This window comes from Scleropages formosus, chromosome 1, assembly GCF_900964775.1.
Source record: "Scleropages formosus chromosome 1, fSclFor1.1, whole genome shotgun sequence".
Lineage (NCBI taxonomy): Eukaryota > Metazoa > Chordata > Actinopteri > Osteoglossiformes > Osteoglossidae > Scleropages > Scleropages formosus.
This window is the reverse complement of record NC_041806.1, coordinates 5,897,019-5,921,770: the sequence shown is the minus strand read 5'-3', so window position 1 is coordinate 5,921,770 and position 24,752 is coordinate 5,897,019. Positions and strand designations below refer to the sequence as shown.

The 24,752-nt window shown below is 46.7% G+C and overlaps 2 protein-coding genes across 6 annotated transcripts in view; one reads left to right on the top strand and one right to left on the bottom strand.

Moving 5' to 3' along the window:
* The window catches only part of LOC108925557 (synapsin-2-like), a 35,566-nt gene extending 29,330 nt beyond the window's left edge, over positions 1 to 6,236 (top strand). Inside the window, exons 10-13 of the mRNA XM_018737591.2 lie at positions 755 to 904; positions 1,185 to 1,251; positions 5,051 to 5,417; positions 5,546 to 6,236. Of these exons, the coding sequence (XP_018593107.2) occupies positions 755 to 904; positions 1,185 to 1,251; positions 5,051 to 5,417; positions 5,546 to 5,678 (717 nt within the window). The 3' untranslated portion in view covers positions 5,679 to 6,236. The remainder of the gene's footprint in view (positions 1 to 754; positions 905 to 1,184; positions 1,252 to 5,050; positions 5,418 to 5,545) is intronic.
* Positions 6,237 to 8,968: 2,732 nt separating this feature from the next.
* raf1a (Raf-1 proto-oncogene, serine/threonine kinase a) lies at positions 8,969 to 23,483 on the bottom strand. Of its 5 annotated transcripts, XM_018737583.2 has the most exons (21): positions 23,405 to 23,483; positions 22,964 to 23,192; positions 20,358 to 20,494; positions 17,700 to 17,742; positions 17,206 to 17,432; positions 16,326 to 16,438; positions 15,908 to 16,010; positions 15,655 to 15,812; positions 15,245 to 15,337; positions 14,403 to 14,556; positions 13,949 to 14,008; positions 13,292 to 13,316; positions 13,095 to 13,201; positions 12,893 to 13,010; positions 12,680 to 12,764; positions 12,333 to 12,509; positions 12,066 to 12,112; positions 11,855 to 11,973; positions 11,375 to 11,506; positions 10,029 to 10,163; positions 8,969 to 9,832 (listed from the first exon to the last, which is right to left on the bottom strand). In XM_018737583.2, the coding sequence occupies exons 5-21, from the start codon at positions 17,410 to 17,412 to the stop codon at positions 9,692 to 9,694; spliced, it is 1,974 nt and encodes a 657-aa protein (XP_018593099.2). In that variant the 5' UTR covers positions 17,413 to 17,432; positions 17,700 to 17,742; positions 20,358 to 20,494; positions 22,964 to 23,192; positions 23,405 to 23,483; the 3' UTR covers positions 8,969 to 9,691. The 5 variants fall into 5 exon arrangements, with proteins under 5 accessions (XP_018593099.2, XP_018593097.2, XP_018593102.2 ...); XM_018737581.2 differs by lacking the exon at positions 20,358 to 20,494; XM_018737586.2 differs by lacking the exons at positions 13,949 to 14,008; positions 20,358 to 20,494.
* Positions 23,484 to 24,752: the final 1,269 nt, after the last annotated feature.

The window sequence follows — 24,752 nt, the reverse complement described above, 5'->3', positions numbered from 1 at the left end:
AATGTCCATGAACAAGATTTTGAGCAAAATATTGCACTTACGCTGTTGCACTAAAAATTGATTACCGTCACGTAGAATTATGTTATAGATAGTAATTTTTTTTTATTTAGACAGTGCTATTTTCGAAGCTTTGAGCTTCCCAGAACCCCTGAAGCCCAACTATGGATCTCCAAGTGGTCCATTGACCTCAGCTTAAGGACTCTTAGCTTAGAGAGCTTTGTCAAGAAATATTTTCCATTACCACCCTCGATATTTCTGGGCTCTGTTGGCAGCCGAAAGAGAAACGTCTTTAAAAAAAATTCATGGTGCTTCATATTCCACAGTTAGATCAGATGAACATCATCTGGTTTCATGGTGTTTTACTTTACTTTGCAGCCCTGTGATCTCCACTATGCTATAGGCCATGTATCACTCAATAACTGAATAAATGCAGTAACTGCAAGTCAGAAGTTATAGATTTCTGTCAGTTTTACTTGGATGTAAGCCTGGTTTCATATATATATATTTCTAGTATTATAAAATAACTATCCAAAGCTAATGGTACAAACATGTGCAAGAAGCTCTGTCACTAATTTTATGTTTATAGGCTAATTTTATTCTCCTAGAAATATCAGAAATACACCTGAGCACAACTTTGGAAAGATGATTGAGTGTATCTATGTGTTGCGCCCTGGTAATCTGGTTTTGAGGTATATTGAGGCCTGTTTCCATGAGGAGAACTGGCAGGCAGGTTTTGAACGGTGGGGTATTCCAGGTGGTAGGCTCCTCCATGCCGCTGATCGGCGAGTACCAGGCCGAGGACAAGCAGCACATCTGTGACTTGGTTGTGGCCAGAATGAACCAGGCAGTTGCAAGACAAGCTGCAAGGTCGTCCCAGAGGCCCACCACGGTTCAACCATCCCAGGTAGGGAAGCATGCTGAGCGAGTGTCATGAACAGCGAAATAAGGCAGCAAAGCTCCTGAAGTCTTGCTTTGTGAAGGGGTTATGGGTTTGTATTTTGACTTTCCAAGTCATCCAGAGGGTAACTATACCATTCGATGGATGTCTTTGGCCAGCTGTTAACATCCCTTGCAATGTCCCCCGACGCGCCTTCCTTATCCAATGTTCCAATTCCACTGGCATCATCCAGCCATTCCCCCCGAAGGCCTGATGGCTGTTGTTTCCCCGCATTTGTGCCTTCCAGAAAACACCTCCAGAAGACGCCTTGGTGAATCCCGGCAAGATGGCAACACAGCGCCCTGCTCCTCAAGGTTGTTTACAGTACATTCTGGACTGTAACGGTGTTGCAGCCGGGCCAAAGGCCACCATGGCACAGTGATACATCCATGGGAAATAATTTTGAGCCACACGCTCACTTTTACATTAGAAAGAGAATGTGAGGCATATGGGTAATGAAGCTGTCTGTGCGGTTTGGTCGTGTTTCAGTGGTTTCAGTGGCTGGCCTGGACTCTGCCTGTCCTATGCAATGTCCAAGTGTGCCGTCTACTTCTGTACATGCTGATGTGTGTTGTTGCAGTGGCTGCTTTTGTTTCACCATAGACCTTGGTATTCCCTTCAAGGTCACCATTGATGTTGGATAAAAGATAAAGCTATGCTTCCGATGATTTAAGTAGCTTATTTCACTTGACATTCCAAATATTGAAATCAGCCTCTCTTTGCATTACGTATATGTGTTTATGGATAATGGATATACAAATACAACAGTTTAATAGGCACACACTCTGAAGCAAATGTGTTATATTATAGCTTATCAATCTGAAGCAAGTATAAGAATGTGAAAGTTTGTGTCATATCAGACTGAAACTAACAACATATAAAATTATAGGGCATATTTAATTATCTCTTTGAAAATGTGTCACACAATCAGACTCTACATTAATGCATCCACGCTTCATGCACTCAAATGCCTTTGTCATATCGTTTATTTACGAACACGTAAATGTGTGATGAACGTCAGATGTGAAGTGTGAAGTCAGAATTTACTCTACAGCTGCCGTCTCCCTCCCCACCAGTTCAGCTCAGAACGCTTCCGTACTTACAGCACAAGGTACTAACCAAAGCCGAGCGCCAACAGCTTGACGTACGTGGAGTTTTGAGCTTAACTCCTGTTCATCCGCCATTATTTGTCGGACGCTTTGCGTCGTGTTGCACAAGACCATCGTGGATCTGAAAAAGGACTGCAATCTAATTCCATATCAGGTTACTTTAAGACAGAGCCTTTTTCAGTCTAGGTAGAATGTCACAGCCTAATTCAATAGCCTTTTTATGGATATCACTTTGTGGAGCTCTGCATCCATCGATCCATCCAACACGCTTCCCCCCTTGGTCTTTCTTTCCCATGGCATTTTACAAGCTCTTCTCAGGAAATTTCACCAGTATGCAACCTGTCTCATGACCCTGTGCATGCACTTTATCCAGTTAGAATCTAGAGCCCATTAGATTAGACAAAAATAGAGACTGAAATGTACAGTATTCCATATACGTCTTGTACTGTGTTATGAGCTGCTTGATTTTATGTTAACTTGATTTTCCTTTAGCGAGTGAAAGCCAACAGTTGAGCTCTTTATAATTCCAAGAGCTTCTCGGCTATGTTATGGGTGAAGCTCAGCCTTCATATGAGCTCAAGTAATTTTCTGTGTTTCTGCAAAATCTGGCTATGGAGCTCGAGTAGCGAATGGCGTTTAGTACTCCTAAGACCACTAACCCTGGATCCGTAGATGTTGCGCACAGTGACCTGTGATCGTTGGAAGTGTTTATGTCCCTTCCTCAAACGCCGCTATGTGCTCCCAGTAGGTGTGCGCGCATGTGATGCCTGCAGAGAGCCACTTTACTCTGTGACGTTCCATGTACTCTGTGACATCTATGTGGTATCACAAGGTTAATACTGTTAGGATCGTGCTGGGCCCTCCTGTTGGTAAGGTGTGGGCCCGTATGCTGTGAATCTGGAGATCACACTCCAAGTAACATGGGTCGGACGATGTTTGTGGAATAATAATTTGCTTTTTACGATATTTCGATCCTATTTCTTTCTCTTAGGCAATAAAAGTTCTTCTGGAAATTCTGCAGGTTTCTTGTTGCGACATTTGTGATTAAAACAAGGCGTCTTCGTGATAGTAGGAAACATAGCGTTAAAGCATAACACTGGCTCTTCTTCTTACCAAAGGTCAAGTTTGAATTTTCAAAGATACACACATTTCCCTGTTTCTTTATAACTTGATTTTCCTCACTCGTTTTCTAAAATTTTGGTGTGCAGCAGAGGGAATGCGATCTATATTTACGCTGCCACCTAGTACATGTTTTTGCTGTAGCAGTGTGGGAACAGAGTAATTCATCTCACTTCCACAGTATTCACAGTTCACATCTGGACTTGGTGAGGTTTGGTTCTCAGTAAAAAAAAAAAATGTTGAATATTTTTTCATGTATATGGGATTTATTGGTCAACAATCAGGACTGAACAGAAGTTTTTGGAGATAACTTTTTTCTGTCTTTTTTAAATTTTAATTTGCTTCCCAGTTAACAAGAAACCGTAAACTAAAAGTCTTATACAGGTGGTCCCCGACTGACTATGGGGTTATGTTCCGCAAAACCCATCGTAAGTCGAAAAATATCGTAAGTCAAAAATGCTTTTAATGCACCAAATATACACCTCTGCGTGACAGACTGGGAGACTCGGATCGCTGCCAATGCCCAGCATCGTGAGAGAGTATTGCACCAAATATCGCTTGCCTGGGAAAAAAATCTAAATTAAAAAAAAATCTAAAAAATCTAAATCTTAGATCCAACCAATCTTAGATCCAAATCTTAGATCCCAACCACAGCTCAAATCTAAAATCTAAATTCAAAATTCGACGCACAGTTTCTACTGAATGTCTTTCTCCAGCTCACCGTCGTGAAGTCGAAAAAATCGTAAGTCGAGGAGAATCTGTAAAGTATTTTCATTATAGCTATATCCAAGACTGTTACAGAACCCAACCTGTAAACAGGAGGGTAAGTGAAAAGCTATCCTCAATTTGTCTAAAAAAAAGTTAATTAAAGCATTACACTTTTTGATGTACTGTCGTAAGTCAAGGTATGTCTTTATTATTAAGCTTTTACCAGTTGTTACATGTGCACAAGTGACGCTGAAGTTGCTAACAAATTGAGCTACAGATTTGCAGTGTCAGTTGTGATCATGTTACGAGGAACCAGTGTACAGCCTAAAAACCTCAAAAAAAATTCTAAAAAGCAGACTTTCTGTAGAAGTTTGAAGCAATGTTCTTAAATGCCCAGCAATACAAATGGGTAAAATTTGTAATGTGTTCAATAAAGGCATCATCTAAACAATATGATCAATAGCTGGTTTTCACCACCTATATTATACATTTTTTTCGGATCCTTCTCTTCTGAACACCAGAAACTCTCCTTCGTCCACGGAACACCGTGAATTTAGATTCACGTTTATGTATTTAGACTGACACTTTTCTCCAAAGCAAGTCATAGTGTTGGGCAACTTAGGGCAATTTACCTATTTATACAGCAGGGTCATTTTTACTGGAGCAATTTAGGGTAAGTAACCTTCTTCAAGGTTACTGCATCAAGAGGTGGGATTTCAAACTGGGTCCTTTGAGTGCACGGCAGCAGCTCAAACCACTACACTACCTGATAAAGCCATAAATCTCCAGTATGCTAGAATAATATTACGTTTCAAAGCATGTATGTGTCCTCATCACGCCTTGCCTCTATGCATGACTGGTCTGTATGTATGCCATTTGTCTCGGTACGGTCTCCTCTTGGCTATTACCACTTGGACCTCTTTCCACCTGCATTTACCTCTCTTTTCACTGTACTCTGTTTTCTGTGACCTCTGTATGAGCCGTCCCATGGGATGCTCCAATTCCTTGCCTGTTATGTGCCTGTTGTGCCTCCATTGTGACCTGGGTTCAACCTCGTTATAAGCAGGATGCAAACCAACAAGGGAATACTAAAAAAAGAGTTGTATAACAAATGCTTTGTCAATATATTTGAGTGGAATTTAGTTTTGTTATAAAGTGTTTCTCGTACTAAACCCAGGGGTCGCAGTGAAACCCCGAGAATCTCAATTACAAAGACAGGACCCCTCAGCAGAGCCGAACCAAAGTGTTTCTGCCCAGCAACTAACTTCGTTCAGAGGCGGTCAGCAGCCACGGGCCATGGGTCATGACCTGCCTGATGACCAGCCTTCCAAAGCACGGCATCAAACACCCAAAGCGCCGTCTCAGCAAAATTCAAAACCTCAAGTTCAGCCCCAGGTTCCCACAAAGGGCAAGACCCAAGCCCAGGTTGAGCCCGAAGGCCCACCTCAGCAACAGGCTCGGGACCCGACCCCAACCCAGACTCAGTCAACCACAGAGGAGCAGACTACAGACAAAGGAAAGGCACGGTCCCAACCACAGCTCAAGTAAGACTTCTGCTTTGTGTGTAGGCCTACATAGCACATTACAGCTCCATGTTTAGGAAGAAGATCCATAAGTCACATTTGAGCAAGGTGGTCACTTTGACTATTACGCCTCTCTTTGTGTTTTGCAGTAAATCCCAATCCCTGACCAACGCCTTCAGTTTCGGCAGCTCCTCCTTCTTCCGCTCCAGCAGCGAGGACCAGGCTAAGGCCGAGACCATTCGCAGCCTCCGGAAGTCCTTCGCTAGTCTGTTCTCCGATTAGCTTGAAGACATCTCGTTTATATGAGGAATCACAAGCGATGCGTCGAGACGTGTGCATCCCATTGCATTTCACCCTAAATAATGTCTGTCCAACCTGTCTTTGTCCATTTTTGTGTTCAATGAGATGTTCAATGTTCTCATCTTTTTTCTTTTTTTTTTTCTGGCCACAGATATGAAAAAGCAGAAGCCATTTACCACACCCCAAACAACGTACTGTGGTTTGTTTACCCAGTTTTGTATAGGGGCCGGACTGCAGCGCTGTTAAACTGTGCAACTGTGAAAAACATATGTGGCATCTTTCGATGTTGTGCCTAAACCGTACTTGTGTTTGCTCTTGGAAAATTTCTAATGTGTGTGTGTGTGTCCCCGTGTAGTGATATGTCTATGTGAGAATGCATGTTTCAGGTCACCGCAAGCGGGTTTTCGCAGCTTTATGTAACTTCAGTGTCAGACGTACTTACACAGACACACGTTTCTCATCGAAACCAGATACACCCACGTTGGCAAAGGAGACGGCACAGCTTCCCGATGCGGCGCCAACCATTTACACTTATTTAGCAGACGCTTCTCTCCAAAGCGACTTCCAATGAACTCTGTGTAGTGTTATCAGTCAAAACACCTTATTCACCAAGGTGACTTACACTGGGTCACTCATCCATCCATCAGTGGAACACACTCTCCATGGACAGCATGTCTTTGGGGTTCGGACATTTATGAGTTGTATTTTACCTGCGGCTGCAGAAGCCGCGCAGTCCTGCGAGCGTGCGGACGTGGCGTACACCGTGCACCGTATTCCTTGTGTCGTTTCGTATGTTTGGATCGTGTTCTTTAGCGTGTGTGCATTACTCTCTCGTGCGAGCCTGTGGCTATTGTTCAGTGTTGTTGAAGGTATCGCTGCCAATAAACATTTTACACATAAGTTGTGGTAACTGACTGTTGATTGATGGATTGACTCTGTTTCCAGTTTCCATGCTGGTTGATAGTATAACCCTAATTTATAGTTTATATTATAATGACAATATAAACCCTATTTACAGTCGCCATCTGCTGGGCAAGTACACTGAAATGTGCCGCTTGCATAAGTATTCAAACCCCTGTGCTCCAAAAGCTTGAAGTGGCAAATTGTTCCCAAACAAGGCATATTTGCCTCTTATTTTGAGATAATTGAATAACTCGTTTCTACCAGTGAGTGATTAAAAGTTGCATTTTATGGATATAAAAATCCCTCTGTGAACCTGTTGCAAAAATGAAGACTATATTGTGGATGTAAGAGATCAAGGGGTCCAGATTTTGTTGGAAAACTGCGAATATGTGTTTCCTGTCATATTGCAGCGGTTGTGTTCTTGCAGCCTCTCAGGAGCCCATGTGGTCTAAACGGGATGATGATGATGATGTCTTAGCAGGATTGAGGTTAGAGGTTCTGAGCAGGTTGTGGGTTCAGGATTAGGAGGCCAGGAGAGTCCCACCAGACAGTGTAGGACTAGTCCAGGCATGGTTTTCCCTACTGGCTCATGTGCAAATACCACCACCAGGGGGTGCAAAACCCCAGCCAGGATGGTGTGTGTGTACCCATGAGACACTGCACACCTCCTCCTGGTCAGTGCTGTCTCCAAGCGCACACTGACCTCAAACATATTCTGCCAATCCTGAAAACAAAGGTTTTGTCCTGTTCATTACACACACAGACAGTAGGCTACGGGATGGGAGACCAGGGTTCCAGCGTTGTTGTGCCTGGATATACCCCCCCCTCCCCAAGAAACCAGCCCTTAAAGAGGCAGGGATCATGTTACAGAAGTCATGTGGAATGCAGGCCACAAAACACACCACCCCTCTGAAGTCCTCCCCCCTCACACACACACACACAGCTTAAGTATTTTTGTGCACACGTGTCACGAGGCTTATGAAAAGGTAAACAGCACGCTCGTGTTTGCACACCCCCAGCAGTCACACTGCGGTGTAGGAAGGAGGCTCGCTGTCAGACGAATGCAGGCTATGTGTGCTCGAGGTTGGTTGTACCACGAAGCAGAAATAGAAAGCTGGGACAGAAATAGCAACACAAAGGTCAGTCGGCCACTTTTGGCAGGATTTTGCTGCTTGCGATGGAAACGGTCTTCGTTTTTTACCCGGCGCCGCCCTTTGGGTCGAAACGGTGATGACGCCCCTGAAAAGTCTCATTTCGCTATGGATTCTGCGCACTCCATGTCTGTGGTTCTTCTGCGGACCACCTTCTCTGTCAGCGTTTCCTTGGCTGTTTGGCCATGGAAGTCAACGAGGCGGCCACATCTCCTCCCAATGGGACACAACCCCACCCGATGCAGATGCTGTGTGACCCAACCCTGCACTGCCTATCTTTGAACTTCCATACCATCTAGAGATGTTTTTCTTTTCAGCCCCACTTATTGAGACATCAGCCACTTTTGGAAAACCACGCGATTTGACTGCCCTTGCCTCCCCTCCCTTGCAGAAGTTACAACAGACCGACAGCGATGCCCAACACTGCAGTCACTGTCAAACCCAGACCCTGGCAGAGGGACATATGTGGACAAAGCCCACCACGCTGGGAAGGCCATGCCTGTGATGCAGACATGTCTGTGCCGCAGACATGTCTGTGCCGCATAACACCTTACCTCGTTTTTCCGTCTTACTCAGTTTTTGAGCTGTTTCCAACTAACCAACCAAGAAGAGCGCAGCCTAAATACCTGACATATCACCTATAACACCTGAGGGGGCAGCCTATGATACGTCTTGCTCGCAACAAGTGGTTGAAGCTGTGAGAGTGTCTCCAACTACTTCCAATCCGATTGGGGAGGCGGTGTGGGTGGGGTCTATATAAAATTACTCCATACGTTTCATTTAATATTTTTATTTAGCTGAAACTTAACACTTAAAGTTAGGTTTGTACGCCCATCCACCTAGAAATATACGTATAGGGTACCACAGCAGGAGTGGGATTCAAACGCAGTGCAAGGCAAGCGCTCTGACCACTACACTAACGCTGATAGGAGTCCCCAGCTGCTGGCCTCAACTCAGCACACTGATAGAATACACACTCTTGAACCGCAAGCTAGTTGACAACGGGAGAAAGCAGATCTAAACCTCGTACGACTTACCTCCACTGGCAACAACATTTAACCGTCAAGGAGGTCACAACGGTGGAGGCAAATACACCTGTGAAAGTGTCGCTAGGCAGCATTCCCTTTGCGTAGCTTTGAAAAGCCAAGCCAAAAACATGGGTTTAAAAAAGTGTCGGGGAATAGATGACCACAATTTTCACACCCACAGCAGCAAGCGTTTGTTACTTTATTAAAATTAAACGGAAAAACAACATCGCCTCCAGATTTACAATAAAATGTTTAACCTCTCTAAAGAGCTGTAGCAGACAGAAACCTATTAAAGTCCAAATAAAAGACGATAATGAAACAGTCCCAACTTGTGCTTTCAAGTCGGCCATGACTGCCGCGAGGGCTGCGTGTGCGACAGCGGCGTGATGAGCAGAACCACCCAAAACCAAACCAAAGCTGCAAACGAATGCAGGAGGACAGACGGTTTTGGACAGGCTCACAAAGGGCAAATGTCATCGCACTCGCTTACTTAGCAGTGGGTTAGTAAGCCGCTGAAAATGCCCACTGATGATACTCACGGCAACCTTGACAACTTACTGGAGAAGGGAGGAACAGTAAAACAGGAGAATAAGGTGCAAACTGGAGTAAATCAAACAAGAAATGCAGTGGAAACAGCTGCTGAGACACACGGAAAAGGTGCAGGGCTGGATTTCAGGGTTCATTTCACTCCTGTTGTAAAGTTAACAAAAACTTTTCATAGCAGACCCAAGAAACCAGGAAAGGTAGGGTAAAATAGGTGTATTTAACAACAGCTAGAGCTAGTATCCTTGGATTTCCTTTACTGAGGCTCTCTGGTGTTCCAGGGTGAAATTTTGCTATAAAATCCCTCGAACTCATTCCTAATTGCACAGTTCCTTTGTTGTCGAGTCCATTTTCTCAACTTATTTGGGACCTAGAAGACGGGCAGCTTGGTGGAGGTCAAAGTGCAGGTGTTCATGTCCTCGGTGTGCGAGGCGCGGTGCAGTGACGGCTCCGAGGCACTGCGGTTGATCTTGGGTAGCGAGTGCTGCAGCAGCTCTATGGAGGACAAGATCTGCAACCCACAACGAAGAGTCACCTGTGATCAGCAACGTCATCCAGAAGCCCCTCAACATGGTGAAATCCATCAAACCATCAATCCTTGACCAGAACAGTAAGGTTAAAGTACCTAGAAGTCAGTATTTTAATCATTAAGTCAACATTCCTTAACGTAACAAGGGGATTCAAGAATGATCCCAAAGAGCGTGAACCTGAGGGAAGAGGGGCCTCTCGTCTCTGAGCTTCTTGATGCAGTCTGCCACCTGCCTCTTCATTGCCTTAGGGCAGCTCTTGTAGAGCTTGCTGAGGTCTGGAGACAGGTAGCCACGGCCCACCATGAAGATGATCTACAAAAGAGAGAGGTGTGCGGGGGCTGTTGGCTGTGCACAAAGAGCCAGAACGAGACAAGAGTTCAACTGCAACGCCAACACTTGCTCGAAGACAAGGCCTTCTCCTTCCAGGAGAACTTCTCCTGCCTAAACCTGTGAGGGCACCAAGCGTTGTAGCGGTCAGAGCCATTGCTTTAGAACAGAAAGAACCTGGGATCAAATCTTGCCTACAGCGGTAGTTTGGGTACTTTACCCTGTAGTGTAGTGGTTTACGTACCTTCACCCTGCACTGCTGCAGTAAAAATGACCAAACTGATCGTTTTAAGTAGCCTTGTATACAAATGCCATGTGGTAATTCACTCTGGAGAAAAGCTTTAGTTAAATGAATAAACAAACCAACAAATAAGCAGACAAATAAAAGCCTGCAGAAGACGGGAAGTGGAGCCTCAAGGGGGCGTCATCATTGTGGATGGGATCAGGGCTCTTGAAGGAAACCTCAGCCATGCCAAAAGAGCTAATGAGAAGGTGATATGCGCTGCAAAGCTCGCCCTGCGGCAGCAGGTGTCTAAGAGGGAACCAGTCAATGCTGAACTGCTCGGCCCCAATCGGCCCAACGGAACCGAGATCTCTCAGGAGGCCGCAAGCAGCAGCCGTCCAACAGCAGCTCTGCTGGGCTCATATGTGCTCAGAAGCACCTCTTACTTTTCTCCAAAGCTGTTGTGGTTGCTCCATAAAAAGACAGCTCAAGGTGAGCCAGGCCGCAAACTCACTGTGGGTTAATTATAGATAAATATAATGATGGTGCTGCTTGGCTTCTTAGCCGCTTTTAGCCTCCCGGGGCAGATGGATCAGGTTACTTATGCCTGCACATAGAGCCTGCAGGTTACATATTTGAGCATGGCTTTGTTTTTACTCCTCCCGATGCCATGCCGAGTGATAAATATTCACACGCACAAACACCGAGACAAAAAAAAAATGAAGCAACTTTAGGTGGCTATATTCCTCTTCAACATTTTTTAACACAGTTACATTTACTTGGCAGCCTCAGCTGTATCCATGGAGACTGACCCATTTTAGCCAAAAGACCATGCACACAAGTGAGTAAAGTTAAGGAAGGGTGCTGTGTCAACAGTCCGTTCCACTTAGAGCCACGTTGTGAAATTCCAGCATTCAGAGCAGAAAAAGATAAAGCAGTGTCACACCACTTTTTTTTTTTTTTTTTTTGTTACCTGATCTCTGTTGGATATGTGCGAGTAGGGCAGTTCTCCAGTCATCAGCTCGTACAGCACTATGCCGTAGGAGTACACATCTGACTGGAAGCTGTAGGGGTTACTGTCCTGCATCCGAATGACCTCAGGAGCCTGGAGAGAAGAGGCAAGAGCACACCAAGCTCTGAGGGCTGCACCACCACTGCAGCAGGTACAGCACCCAACAACTCAGCAGGGTCTGTCTTTGATCAGTCTGCGAAAGTTCACTTTTCCGAACTTCGCTTGCGACGATATGACCGAGCGGACGAAGCCTTAACGTGCCAGACAACGCAGCTCTGAGTAACGTGTAAACACAAAAACGTCTGTACAGTGACCAAGAGTGCCCGTCACACATCAAGAACCCCTTATAATGAAGAGTTTTGAACACAATGGACTTCTCAGCTACTGCGAATGAAAAGTCTGCAAGGAGCTGCTGGAGCGTGTGGCGAAAACGAGACTCACCATCCAGAGTATGGAGCCCGATGGCTGCTCCACCTGCTGAGAGCCGCTCCATCTGGCCTTCACTGTGGCCAAGCCGAAGTCCCCAATCTTCACCGTGAGGCCCTCATGCAGAAAAATATCTGTGATCTTGTCAAGGCACAGTGCAGTGCGTCCCAGCCACACTCCTAGACACGCTGCGGCCACCATGTTAAAGCCACTACGAAAAGGATACTGTTCGACTTCATGTCCCGGTGGATGATGTTCTTTGCATGTAAATAGCTTCAAGATAATGACAGACAAAAGGCTATTTTAGAGACCAAATCAGTCCTTTCAACATAACTGCAGGCCAACACTTCACCAACAAAGAACGGGTGTATTTACAGTTATATTTTGACCGTTTTAAATTTCTTAAAAATCCTTTTGCGACTGACAGCGGCTGTGCAAGCTGGTGGCTCTCGGATGCTATCCAAAGGGGTGTCATTCACTAGCGAAGACTCACTCCATGCCCTGTGCTGTTTGCCTGGCGAAATCGATCCGCTGGAACATCTGGAAGTTGGTCTCCAGCACGTGCAAGTGCTTGAAGAGGCTGCTGCCTTCGCACCACTGGGTCACGATGGCCAGGCTGTCCTTTGTCATGTAGCCCATGAAGAGCAGGATGTTGACGTGCCTCGTTTTCCTGCAGCGAAGGGGAGACGCCAGGTTGACGCACTGAAAAACAAGCTCTGGGGCAAAGGGTGCACACTAAGAAATCCCGCGTAAAAGTGTTTTGCGCGGAACTTCTCCTTCGCTTAGAAAACATCTCATTCGTCAAGCCCTGCCCGGTGATCCCATGTATACAGCTCTCACCTCAGAACCGCCACCTCGTTGCGAAATGCCTGGAGCTGCTCTGGTGTAGGATCCATGACCTTTAAAATCTTCACTGCCACGTCACCTGTCAAAACGCTTCTGTTTACTCCGCTGGAAAAATGCGCAAAGGGAGATTCTCCGCACGGCCCCAGCAACCCGTTGTGAGCCAACAGCAACGAATCCGGAACGCGCCAAGGCTCCCGCGATGCTTACCGTGCCATTTCCCTTTGAATACAGTCCCGAAGGAGCCCGAGCCGATCCGAGACAACAGCAGCACCTCGCTGGCTTCGATTTCCCAGTAGTAGCTCGAATCTCTCTTGTCCCTCGGTCTCTAGAGAAAGAACAACGTCTGCGCATCAGAGTTTTACCAGGTGAATACGTCGCGCCATTTCAAAATACTGCAGTGCAAACTCACAATTTTGTGCTTCTCCTGTATGCTGGAGGACGGTGCCTTCTCTCTCTGCGTGGGAATTGGGGTCTTGGATTGAGACCATCCAGTGGGGCTGTGGCCTGGGGAAGCACCTGCAGGACAGGGCGGATGCTTTACTCAGCTGGGACCCGGCAGCCTCTAGGGTCCTGCACAACTCGAGGACAGGCAATCGCGTGGCTCACCTGATTCGTGTACTCGAATTGCGTTCTAAGAAATGGAATGGAAAACGGAGAGAAGGTTAAAAAAAATATATATATTTGGAGCATTTACCTCCCAGCCACAAAAACATAACTCAAGTAATGAACTAAGCTCTTTAATGACATCATTAAAGCAACAAGGAAAAATGACGGCAACCACTGCCAACAGGAAGTGAGAAGGAAAATGTGGTAGGAAATAAGAGACTGAAAGAAATAAATCACAAGATTGAAAAGATCAAGGAAAATGTGCAACACCTATGGCCCGAATGGCCTTATCACCCATGCCTTCTGGAACATGCGGTAATGGTGGGTAGGACTGCTGACTGCATTCTAACGGTGTTTGGCTCTTGGTCCCTTAACATTGTAATGGCTACAGGATGCGTGACTGATCATGGAAAAACACTGAGCCTTGTTGGAAGGGAAAAAGAGCACAATGGCAGCAGCAGGTATTCAAGTGTAAACTTTTTTCACGCATCCTTCTCAAGAATGTCAACCAAAACATCTCTGCGTGGCTCCTTTCGAGAGCAGATCGTTCTCCGTCCCCGAAATGAGACATACAGCCAACGGGGCTGCCTCTTTCCCCTCGTCGAGGGCTTTGTGGAGGCTTCAACACAAGGTGCTGCAGACGCGAACGATACCTACTCTTCTCTTGAGGCAACAGCGGCGGCACCAGGAGCTGGGAGAAGCGTTCAGGCAATCTAGCTACTCCCCAGCACATCGCAACGTATGGGACAGTGAAGAGAGGAAGGAAGATGGACAAAGGCAAGAATCGGGAGAGGAAAGACAGATGCTACCCAGGAGCCACTGCAAACACATCACTAACGGCAAAGCCGAAAATTACTTTCGGTTTTTATGAGTAAGTAGTAGTAAAATAACAGCAATGACACAAAACACTAAAACGTGACCAAAATTGACTGCTGACATCTTGATATATCAGAGCTAATTAATATGTCTCGCTTAAACTGGTTAAAACAAAATAAGTGGTATTCGTTTAAAGGAAAACTAATATTTCATATCTGGTATCAGCTACGAATGTTTGCTACTGGGGGACTTCAAGGAGTACTGGGTTTCACCACGCTAAAGGCTCTTCATATACCTCAATCACACTGCTGTCCACAGCCATGTTCGTGCTGACCATGTGGACGTTTGGGGTGGATGTGGACCTCTGTCTCTGGCACAGAGCGCTTCCGGGCGGCGGATAAGGAACAGTGCAGTCGAAGGCGTGAGGTGTAGAGTGCCGGTGCTGGGAGCTGAAGGAAAAACAGCGTCACGTGGAACAGCAGCAAGGTGAGACATCGGGAGGAACATGCTGCTCAACCGTACCCTCATACAGCTCTATTAGCTCTTTACCTGTCATTATTATTAATGATTTATTCATTCACTTGATGCTTGTCTCTAAATGGTAAGCTACTTACAAATTAATTACCAGTTTATATAGCTGCGCAATTTCTGCTGGAGAAATTATGGTAAAAACCTTGCTCAAAAGGTATTAAAACAGCAGGCGGGACTCAAACTTAGATCAACAGCTCTAACTGCTGCATTTTCCACAGCCGACTTCAGGGAGAGAGCTCAAACCAAGGAGAGAGAAGTTATTGCAACCAATCAGTTTCAGATGCCTGACATATTCTTACTGCGAGTGCTGGAACTGCGTGTGGTCTGCGCCACCTGCCTGCTCATCCCTTTAAGAGCTGCACTCACGACCACTTTGCCCAGAAGACCAACGACATGAGAATTAAACAACAGAAGATTACCGTCTTACTTTGCTGAATCGTCTGGCAGAGGAGCAAAGCTGGTCTTTGCAAGCAAGTTCTCAAAACTGTACCTGGACTTTGTGGATTGGGTTTCATCCCTAGGAGGAGTCACCAAAGAGCACACGCACCTTCGAGCTGGACAGCCCAACACAAATAGCGGAGAACCTCGAGAAAGAAGGGGGCTCACCTCACCGGAAATCGGGAGAGAGACTCGCGCATGCGACGTGTGGTCAGCGGAGGGAGAGAAGGACCTCCGCTTTCTCCTGGAATTGAAAACAGCCTGGGGAAGGACAGCAAAGTCATTATGAAATGCACGCAGAGCAAGTTACCTTCAGCGTCAGAAAGTGAAAGGCAAACAACAGCTGCGATGTACGATGACTGCTGGAGGACTGTGGCGTTACCCACCTTTCAACCACCAGAAAGTGACTCGGTCAAACTGGATATAAAACGAGATATCGAGGGTCGAACTCAACTACCTCAAGTGTCAGTCGTCTACAGCCACGTCTTCTTTAAGTGTAAAGGTGCTTGAATCTGAAGGACTAGTGTACAGAGACAAACTGCAATCCCCCGGCGCCACGCAGAGCTGGGCAAACGTACAGCAGCTGCCGGATGTTGCTCCAGTCCACACACATGGTAGGAACCTTAGTGCTGCAGTGCTCGTGGAACTTGTAGCCGCACGTCTGGCAACGGAAACCATTTAAAAGGAACTTCTGGCATATGTCACAAAAGGCCAACTTGAGAAATGTTTTCCGAACCTGCAGAAGCAGAAACGGGAATAATTAGGAACGTCCTTCGCCCGGTGTGAGCGATCATACTAATTGGGCCGTTCGCTGAACTTCAGGGGACTCACAAAATTATGCGTAGTCAGAGGTACGTGGTCCAGCACTTGTACCAGCAGCTCCTCCCCAACGAGCGACACGGGATCCGTACTCCAGTCCACGCGGGACTTTTTGCTGCATGGAATGAGGAAGAGACCCGGTAAGATCACTCCAAAAGCAGCACAGCGCCAGTACCGTTCTAAATCCAAACCCACACGCTGCCGGCTATTCTGGGAAGGTAAACCACTGGAGGGCTAAAGAAAGTACTTGAGCAAGTCATGAGATGGCAAGGCTTCGACAGCAGAACGAAACGTCTCGCTAATCACAGAGAGCGCACAGGAGCTATTAGTTGTTACAGCAACCATTAATCATACCAAATTAGTGTTTCCGAAAGAAAACGCAAGCGGAAACAGAAACGGCGTGGGTTTGGATCCGACACAGAGAACACACCTCCTTTGGCCAGGATGGAGCCTGAAAACGGCGCAGCACTCAGGCTGAAGGCCCCGCACCATGAGCGCTTTGATGAGGCAGCTGTGTAAAGTCATGCCTGGACGGACGTTCACCTGCGGGGCACAAGCGACAACCGCACAGAAACTGTTCAGGTCTTTACGAACACTGCCACCCCGCTTCCACTTACACCAGCACCTCCGTTTACAAACACATCTGGGACAAGAAGGCTTTTCTCAAAAGTGTGACTTCTTTGAAACTCCAAATTCATCTTCTTCCCCCTACCGAGTCACAGCTAATAAAATTTTAACAAAACAAATACGCAATACATCTGTGCGTCGGGTTCTGTCTAAAGTCTTGGATATAGCTACAATAAAAACTTTGTAACATTTTTACATGTTTACTAACTTTAAGCTACATTAAAACCAATTTTAAATGAAAATTAAAGTATGTCATCGCCACAAACTACGATTTGTTGCTGACTGTCGACTGGTTCAACCCATAAACGCGAGCGATGTTTGTCGCTGTGTTTTCCATCACCCGCACTTGGGAACACCGGACAAGAGCTGTAAGCACCACGGAAGTGACCTGAAGTCAGTCTCATGCTCCCGATCTCTTCGGATGAGCTTTACTGACAGCTATCAGTTCAGAGGGTCAATACAAGTCATGTTTGCTCCACTAGGCATAAAAATTTTACAAAATAAATAAGCAAGGAAAATAGATTAATAAATGGGAAAATGTCGCCACCCTCCAAAATGTGGAACTCAATCACTTCCAACAGGAGTTACACGCTCCTGTACGAGGCGGTGACCATCTCGGCGAGTGCAATTTATGGTTCTGCACATCACGTGCATCGACAGGTAGGACATGGGCTACGACTAACCACTGTGCGCTGCTTGTTAGGCAAGTAAACCCGAATTGTGCTGCTTGTCTTGGAGTCAGGAGTCTTGCCCTCATCTGACGAGCGCCGGTGGAAGGTGAATCCCTGGCCAACGGTCGGGGACATGCAGGGACCCTCAAATGCAGAGTCCTTCAACCCAAACCCATTGCTGAGGGTCTTCAGTGCTCCTTGAATGTGCTCCATTGGCATCAAAAGCTGCCTTTATTAATCTGAAATGTGAATGAAGTGAAAAAAGAAACATTTTAAATTATTTCAAAAGAACGAAATCGACAGAGCAAAGCACGAGCGTTGACGCAACACATTTCGGAAACAAACGGAAGTTTTCATGCTCAACGTGGTACAGATTTACACACCGGGACACCGTCAAAGTGACTTATGCAAAACACTTAGCAAACACAGTACAATAAATTATTACTAAGACAAGCGCTTGGCGGGTCTGTTCTGGTCGAGACATGTACTCATGGGTCCTACTGTACCTGACTCTGTATCACCTGTGTTATTTCACAGCCTCCCCAGTACCTGTAATCAAAAAAGCATCACTGCAAGGGTTATGGACACAAAATAAGCATCAACTCTTTTCTGCACATTTTTCAGTTGTTCCTGTCTGGCAAACCGTGTTTTCAGTTCCACTTCAGGCTCATTTTTTTTTTTTTTCTTATGTATATTTTATACATTTTTTTCGACAAGTGGTCATAAACTACATTTTTACAATGTTTCACACTTTGTCCAAAGCAACTTACGATGCTTGATATACTACACAAAAACTCCCCACAGTCATTCAACCACTTATTAAACAAAGTACCATACTCACACACTAAACGCAATTCATATTCACCAATTTACCCACGACTATTAAAAGGGGCAGCTGGTAGGGTAGTGGTTAGAGCCGCTGCTTTTGGATCCGAAGGTTGCCGCTGCGAATCTCTCCTACAGCTGTAGTACTCTCGAGCAATGTACTTAGCCTAAAATTGCTCAGGTAAAAATTACCCAGCTGTATAATCAAGTAAAATCATTAAAAGTTGCTTTGGAGGGAGGAGAAGGGGGAAAAAAAAAAAAAAAAAAGTGTCAGCTAAATGAATAAGCGTTTTTTTTTTTTTTTAAAAATCCACACAGAGAAAAGCTCAGCCTTCCAGAAGTCGGAAAACAAAGTGATCGACTGACCCTTTCAAATGGAAGACTGAGTTAGTTCCCTTAAAGACCCTGTTCGATCACAGGTGTGTTTATGAAAAGTGTCACGATGACCATGAGCGCGCCTTGAAAACGACGGATCGTGACTGGTCAAGAGTCATAATGTCTGCCGATCCTTTCTACAGAAACGGGCCAATGAGCGGTTGGATGTCAAGAACGAGATCGGACGGCTGGATCTGGCTCCCCTCTCTGGATGCTGCCAAAAATGTGACACCGGTGTTCCACAGGTGATTTAAAGCGCAGGGCCAGGCGGACCCAAGCGGAAGGCACATGCATTTTTCCCCTGTCTCATACGCTCTCGTTTAAACACGTAAACCAGACTCAAACGAGGCAGTCTGGTTCTTGTTCGCCGCTGCGAGAGGTGCCAAGGTCAGGCCGTCTCCACCAAAGGTCAGCCTGGCAGAAGGTCAAGTGTCCCGAAAGCCTCCTGAATCTAGGACTTAGAGCAGGCAAAGCAGCAAAAAAATCATTTACATCTCACACACACACACAATGTCAAAAAACCACCGCTAGGTAAAAACACCACCACCACCACACTGTATATTACAGAAATAAAAATTTGTTATACATCTGAAACACTAAAAACAAGTACGTAAACTTGAATTGCACGCTCGTTCATTATTTCAAAGATTGTTGCATTGTGGCTAAAATTCAGAGGCGTCTAGTTGTGTGTAATGATCCGTCTCAAATTACGAGGGACGGATGAATCATCAGTAACGACACCAACCAGTTAAATCTACTGTATGTCAGTGCAAAAATGCAAATATAATCAAAACATGGTCTTTTCAGTTACGTTTAATGATCACAGTAGCGCATCCTTCACTTCATAGCCCAACCTGCAGCAAAAGAACCTTAAGCGGGTTAAATGTTGTTCAAACCAACTCCTTTATGGGTCACTTTTCTGCCACACACACACACACACACACACACACACACACACACACACACACACACACACTGAAGCCACTTGTCCCGAGCAGGGTCCCAGGGAGCCGGAGCCTAACCTGGCAACACAGGGCGCAAGGCTAGAGGGGGAGGGGACACACCCAGGACAGGACGCCAGTCCATCACAAGGCACCCCAAACAGGACTCGAACCCCAGACCCACCAGAGAGCAGGACCTGGGCAAACCTACTGCACCACAACCATACACATCTATATTCCACCTGTCCTCTCCCCCAACACGCACACAGACACGCTCACACACACCAGCTGGATGGGCCTGCTCGTGGTGGCCAGCACAAACGCTTCCTTTCCAAAACGCAATGGCGAAAGCCCAACACGTTGGCCTAAAGGGCAACCGGCACTTGCGACAGGCTGCGTGGTAAAAGCAGAAATGAAAACAAGAACTTACAAGAGAGAGAAAAAAATCCATTTGCATTCAAAACAACGACGCAGGAACACATGACACGAGAAGGGCACGGTTTACGGTAACCTCCTTTCAGAGGAATAAAGCAGTACGGGACGAGTTTTCTCGCTTTAAGAGGTCTGTAAGCTGTCGTTAATTATCATTAGTGCTCAGCGGGTCAAAATATTCCGATACAGTTTCAAAGTTAAGGATATAAAAAGTTTTACTCAGCTCTGGGGGAACGGTCCGTATGATAATCAAAGACACTACGGTTTTCCAACAGATACCGGCTCCCACATAGTTCTCCGCTGAGCTTCGCGGGGGGGGGTGAAAGGTTAACCACAGCAACACGAATCTGCGACTCAAAAGACAGCTGGCATTTGCAGAAAACGGCACGGCCTTCCTGCGCGTTGCCAACGAGCTGAGCGACCGATGATCGCGAGAACCGCGTGGCCGCTGCGCCTCGCTCGCCCCTGCGAAAAGGACGAACGAGCGATCGCCGCGACGCCCTCGGCACCTTCTCCACCCGACGCCGCACGGGCGGAAGCTACGTGCGCCGAGTCCCGCGCGCGGAGGATCGCCGCGTCCTCCACACTGACCCAAGTCGGCTCCGTCTCGGGGTCCTGGGCCGGCGCACAACGCAGTCCAAGAAAAACCAAAGAGCTCTTCCTGTTTGACCGAACCCGAGCTCCTCCCGGCTGCTACGGAGGGTTGGCCGACGACACCGAGTCCGACTCTGAAAAACAGCCAGCGCAGCAGGCATGACATCAGCCCCACACTTTATTGCCTAAAAACTTGCATAGTAACACTGATCGTATCAGTAAACATTAAGGTCAAGAACTGTATGAAGCTCCAGTACATTTACTTTTATTCATTTAGCTGATCCTGTTCTTCAAACACCTTCCCAAATCACTCCACCTACACTTATTTACCCAGGTGTACAGCTGGGTACTTTTTACTGGAGCAATTTAGGGTAAGTACCTTGCTCAAGGGTACTACAGCTGCAGGTGAGATTCGAACCCGTGACCTTTGCTTCCAAAGGCAGCAGCTCCAACCACCACGTTACCAGCGGCCCCCAAGTAGCAGAGCAGTGACTGCTGCCTCTAACTGAAGGAGCTAGGTTCAAATCCCACTCCTACCGTACCACCCTTGATCAAGGTACTTATCATGAATTATTCCAGGGGCAGCTGGTGGCGTAGCGGCTGGAGCTGCTGCCGCCTTTGGACCCAAAGGTCCCGAGTTCGACTGTAGTAATACCCCCGAGCTCCAGTTAAAAAAAAAAAAAAAAAAACTTACCAAGCTGTATAAATGGGTAAAAAAAACCCGAAAAAAACGTAACGGTGTCGCAAAAACTACCCAGCTGTATAAACGTGCAAATCGATGTAAGTAGTTTAGTATGCAAAACCAAACAGCCGTAAGTCGCTTTGGACAAAATGCATCAGTAAGGGAATAAAAAAAACGAATATGACGACACCCACCTCGGTGTCCATTTCTGTTCTACAGAGAAGAACCTCACTTTTGCCGACAAAAACGCTGCTGCAACGGAAGCCAGCTGGTGTAAAACACCCGTGACGCTGCATTTCCCGAGGATCGAAACACGGAATCCCACCGAAGGTGAGCATCCTAACTGGACTCGGCCACGGACACGACACCTGGGTCTACGAGCACCTCTAAGGTCTCGGTCACCGCGCTGTGGGGCAACACCCGACACCATCGATGCTGCAGGGGGGTTCCCAACCCCAACCCCAACCCCGGTTCAATCGTGTGTCTCAGCCTTTTTGGACCAGGAGCCCTGAAGGCAGAGGTACGGGTCCGGATGAACCATACAGAGGAGCGCCGTCTCTCGGGCCCCGGGTTCCGCTCAAGAAAGCGTCTGTATACTATAAACACGGCCTCTGTACTCCGTGCGCCTTCCTCTTTCCAGCTTGTTTTCAGTACAAACACCACGCAGCCCCAGCGCACAAAGCCAACCTTCACACTCACACAGGCTGCACGTTCACTCATGCAACTTTTTTTTTTTTTTTAATTTTCTCCATCTTTTTAAAAACCCCCACATACAAACGGTCTGGGGTTCGGGTGTCTGGGTACACAGGAGCGCCCGTCGAAAACAAAGCTTCTCTACCCAACGCGGGCCTTCCCACGCCTTGCGAGCGTTTCCAAGCCCTGCTCGATTTGCACAACGCTTTCGGACCAACGTAACGTAGGACCGCCCTCGCCTTTTCCAACACGCTGCAGTTCTGCAGTCGAATTTGCAGATTAAAACGCTCGTCCTATCTTATTATGCAGACTTTACAGATCACCTTTAAACGATCTCCTCGCGGTTGGCGGGTGTCGGCGTAAATCATATCGCCCATCATAATCACAGCGTCCACGCAGAGCCTGGAACTGGAAGCACCAAAAAAAGATGAGGTTGCGGAGTCGACGTGCAATTTACGGTGCAGCGACTCCAAAGCAGCCTTTGCATCCAACAAATTATTATTAATCACTGTTTTATTATTAACCATTCATTTGCCTTTATAATTATAATGTTAGTTTACAGTGATTTACCCCTTCATACAGCAGGGCACGCTCACTGCATCAATTCATGGGACCTACACTGATCACAGACTCAGCAGCAGTGGGATTCGAACCCCCTTCAGATTACACAACACCTGTAACCACTGCGCCACCTGCTGGCCAGTTACACCGTTTTAATTGCAATTACAGCTGACATGATTCTACGTGACGCGTCTGAAAGAAGCGTGTGCGAACCTCTGATCCGGAGCCTTCTGCGGACAACGACGTCCCTTTTCGTGGCGCGCGCTCGCCGCTCGCGCCACCGACGCTCGTGTGCGCGAGTGCGCGTGTGCGGTGGAGCTGGAAATGACGGCTACTGCGACAAAACTTCTTTTGCGGGAGCTCGAACAAGTTGAGCTTCGCGCAGGAACTTCCTGCGTGTTTTTACACACACACACACACACACACACACACACACACACAGCGTTTTCTGTTTCGCTGCGGCAGAGAAAGACGCGGCGGAGTAGCGCCGCGCGTGCTGCCAGAACAAAATCCACAGCTTGAACTTGCGCCCGGACTCCAGGTATAACCAGAACTTTCACACACGACACGTTACGTTCAAAAGTTTTCCCTAAATGAAAATGGCTGTGTGTGTGTGTTTGTTGGAGTCGGCGTCAGTCAGAGCGCGGGCCGCGCGCTGACAACTTACCCGGAGACGGAGCGCGCGCGCGCTCAGCTCAGCCCCGCCACGAGCAGCACGAGAGTTCGGGTGACATCATCGCGTGTGGAAGTTCGTCCGCGCAGGAGCGGCGCGCGAGTCCCTGCCAGCAGCGAGCGCGAGCGCCGCCCGGCCGCGTTCTCCCTCGGATCCCGCGGTTTTCCGGACAGTTCGGGACTTTCCCTGCGCTCGGCGCCGCGGCGCGATGCGCACATTTGGACTGAGGAGAGAAAAAAAAAAAAAAAACAGAAACAAACCAACACGCGTCCCCTTTGGCGACACCTTCCGAGCGTCACATCATGTGGCGAGAAGCTTTAAAAAAAAAAAAAATTTACACGCGAAGCCCAGGGCTATCTTTGGAAGGACCGTGTGTGTGTCAAGAAATGAGCCGTTCTTCACACTTAGCAGTACAGCGCGCGCACACACACACACCTGTCTGTGCGTTTTCCGTAATCCTGACACGTCGTTTTCCACGTCTCCCGTGTGTGAAGGGCCAGTTCTGTGGCCGTGGCGTTCGAGCAACCGGACGTTTAATATCATTTCTAATATCAAGTTACCACACAGTTACGGTTCCGGATCACAGTTCGTTTTTTTTTCTCTCCCCCCCCTTCAAATAACACTAAACTCTTTCCCACCTTTTTCAAAACAGTCGCGCTCCCTACATTAAATCCTTCCATTTTTATTAATGCTTTTTAGTACAAGTATGAATCACTCCGCTCGCATCCGGTTAACGTAAAAAAATCCAGCTACTACATATACAAAACGTCTGTTATATGTATTATTTTAGTGTATAGATATATATATCATCCATTAGCGTCTGGGCACGAGCTCCGTGGACAAAAACAACAAAAAAAACTACCCAGCTGTATAAATAAATGGGTAAATAAGTGTAAGTAGACTACTGTAAGTCTTTTTGAAGGAAAAGTGTCGGCAGTAAATAAATAAATGGAAATAACGCTATAACAGGTAGATAAGATGTTGTATCGATGCTCGACATTTTCCCCTCTAGACAGGTCTCTTAATCGCCGACCTGCCTCCTGTTCTCACTCTGACACTGACTAGGATCCTGGAAAATACACACGCGTTAACATTAAAATATTAGAATCTTCCAAAATCAAGAATATCCAGTATTGCAGACCCTCGTCACACAGCAGAGGCACAAGCGCCATCTCGCGGCCAGAATAAGACAGTGCAACCCGCGGAAGCGCAAAGTGTCTCTACAGTCACTCTTCCATGACACTTTCCTTCAAAGCCACTTACAATTATTTACGTTGTTATACGGCTGGCAATTTTTACTGGAGTAATTTAGGGTACGTACCTTGCTTAAGGGTACTACAGCTGGAGGTGGGATTCAAACCCGCAACCTTTGCATCCAAAGGCACCAGCTGTAACCACTATCCTCCTGCTACATTTACTAGACACCTTTGAAAAGGCATGGAAATTCTTCCTAATACTGTTTTCTACATACAGTATATTAAAAATACTGTGAAATTAAACAGTATCCTATGTTAAGAACAGAATATGTTCTTGCAAAAATGTGATATCCTTTGCCTAGTCTTAAAGGTGACGATCGAAAGCAAACCATTGATTTTTGGTTCGTAGTAAGAAAAAAGCGAAAGTAAAATTTGAGTTGCAGAAATTAGTAATGAGGTGGGAATCTAGAGATTCTCTCCCCATAATTGTGTTGCATTCTGCAGATATCGGATGCCTGATCCGTGTGACTCCCAGATTCCCCTCAAAGGAACCGTGCGCGGCCTGTTTTTTAACCGCCGGTGTGCTC

Bases quoted from the DNA above. Each gene is read 5' to 3' on its own strand.
- raf1a (XM_018737583.2), bottom strand. From the start codon at position 17,412: ATGCCAATGGAGCACATTCAAGGAGCACTGAAGACCCTCAGCAATGGG. The intron at 12,113-12,332 runs GTGAGTCTTCGC...ATTATCTTGAAG, and splicing joins CAAACAGCACAGGGCATGGA to CTATTTACATGCAAAGAACA. The intron at 10,164-11,374 runs GTAACAAAAAAA...TCTCTTTTGTAG, and splicing joins ACATATCCAACAGAGATCAG to ATCATCTTCATGGTGGGCCG.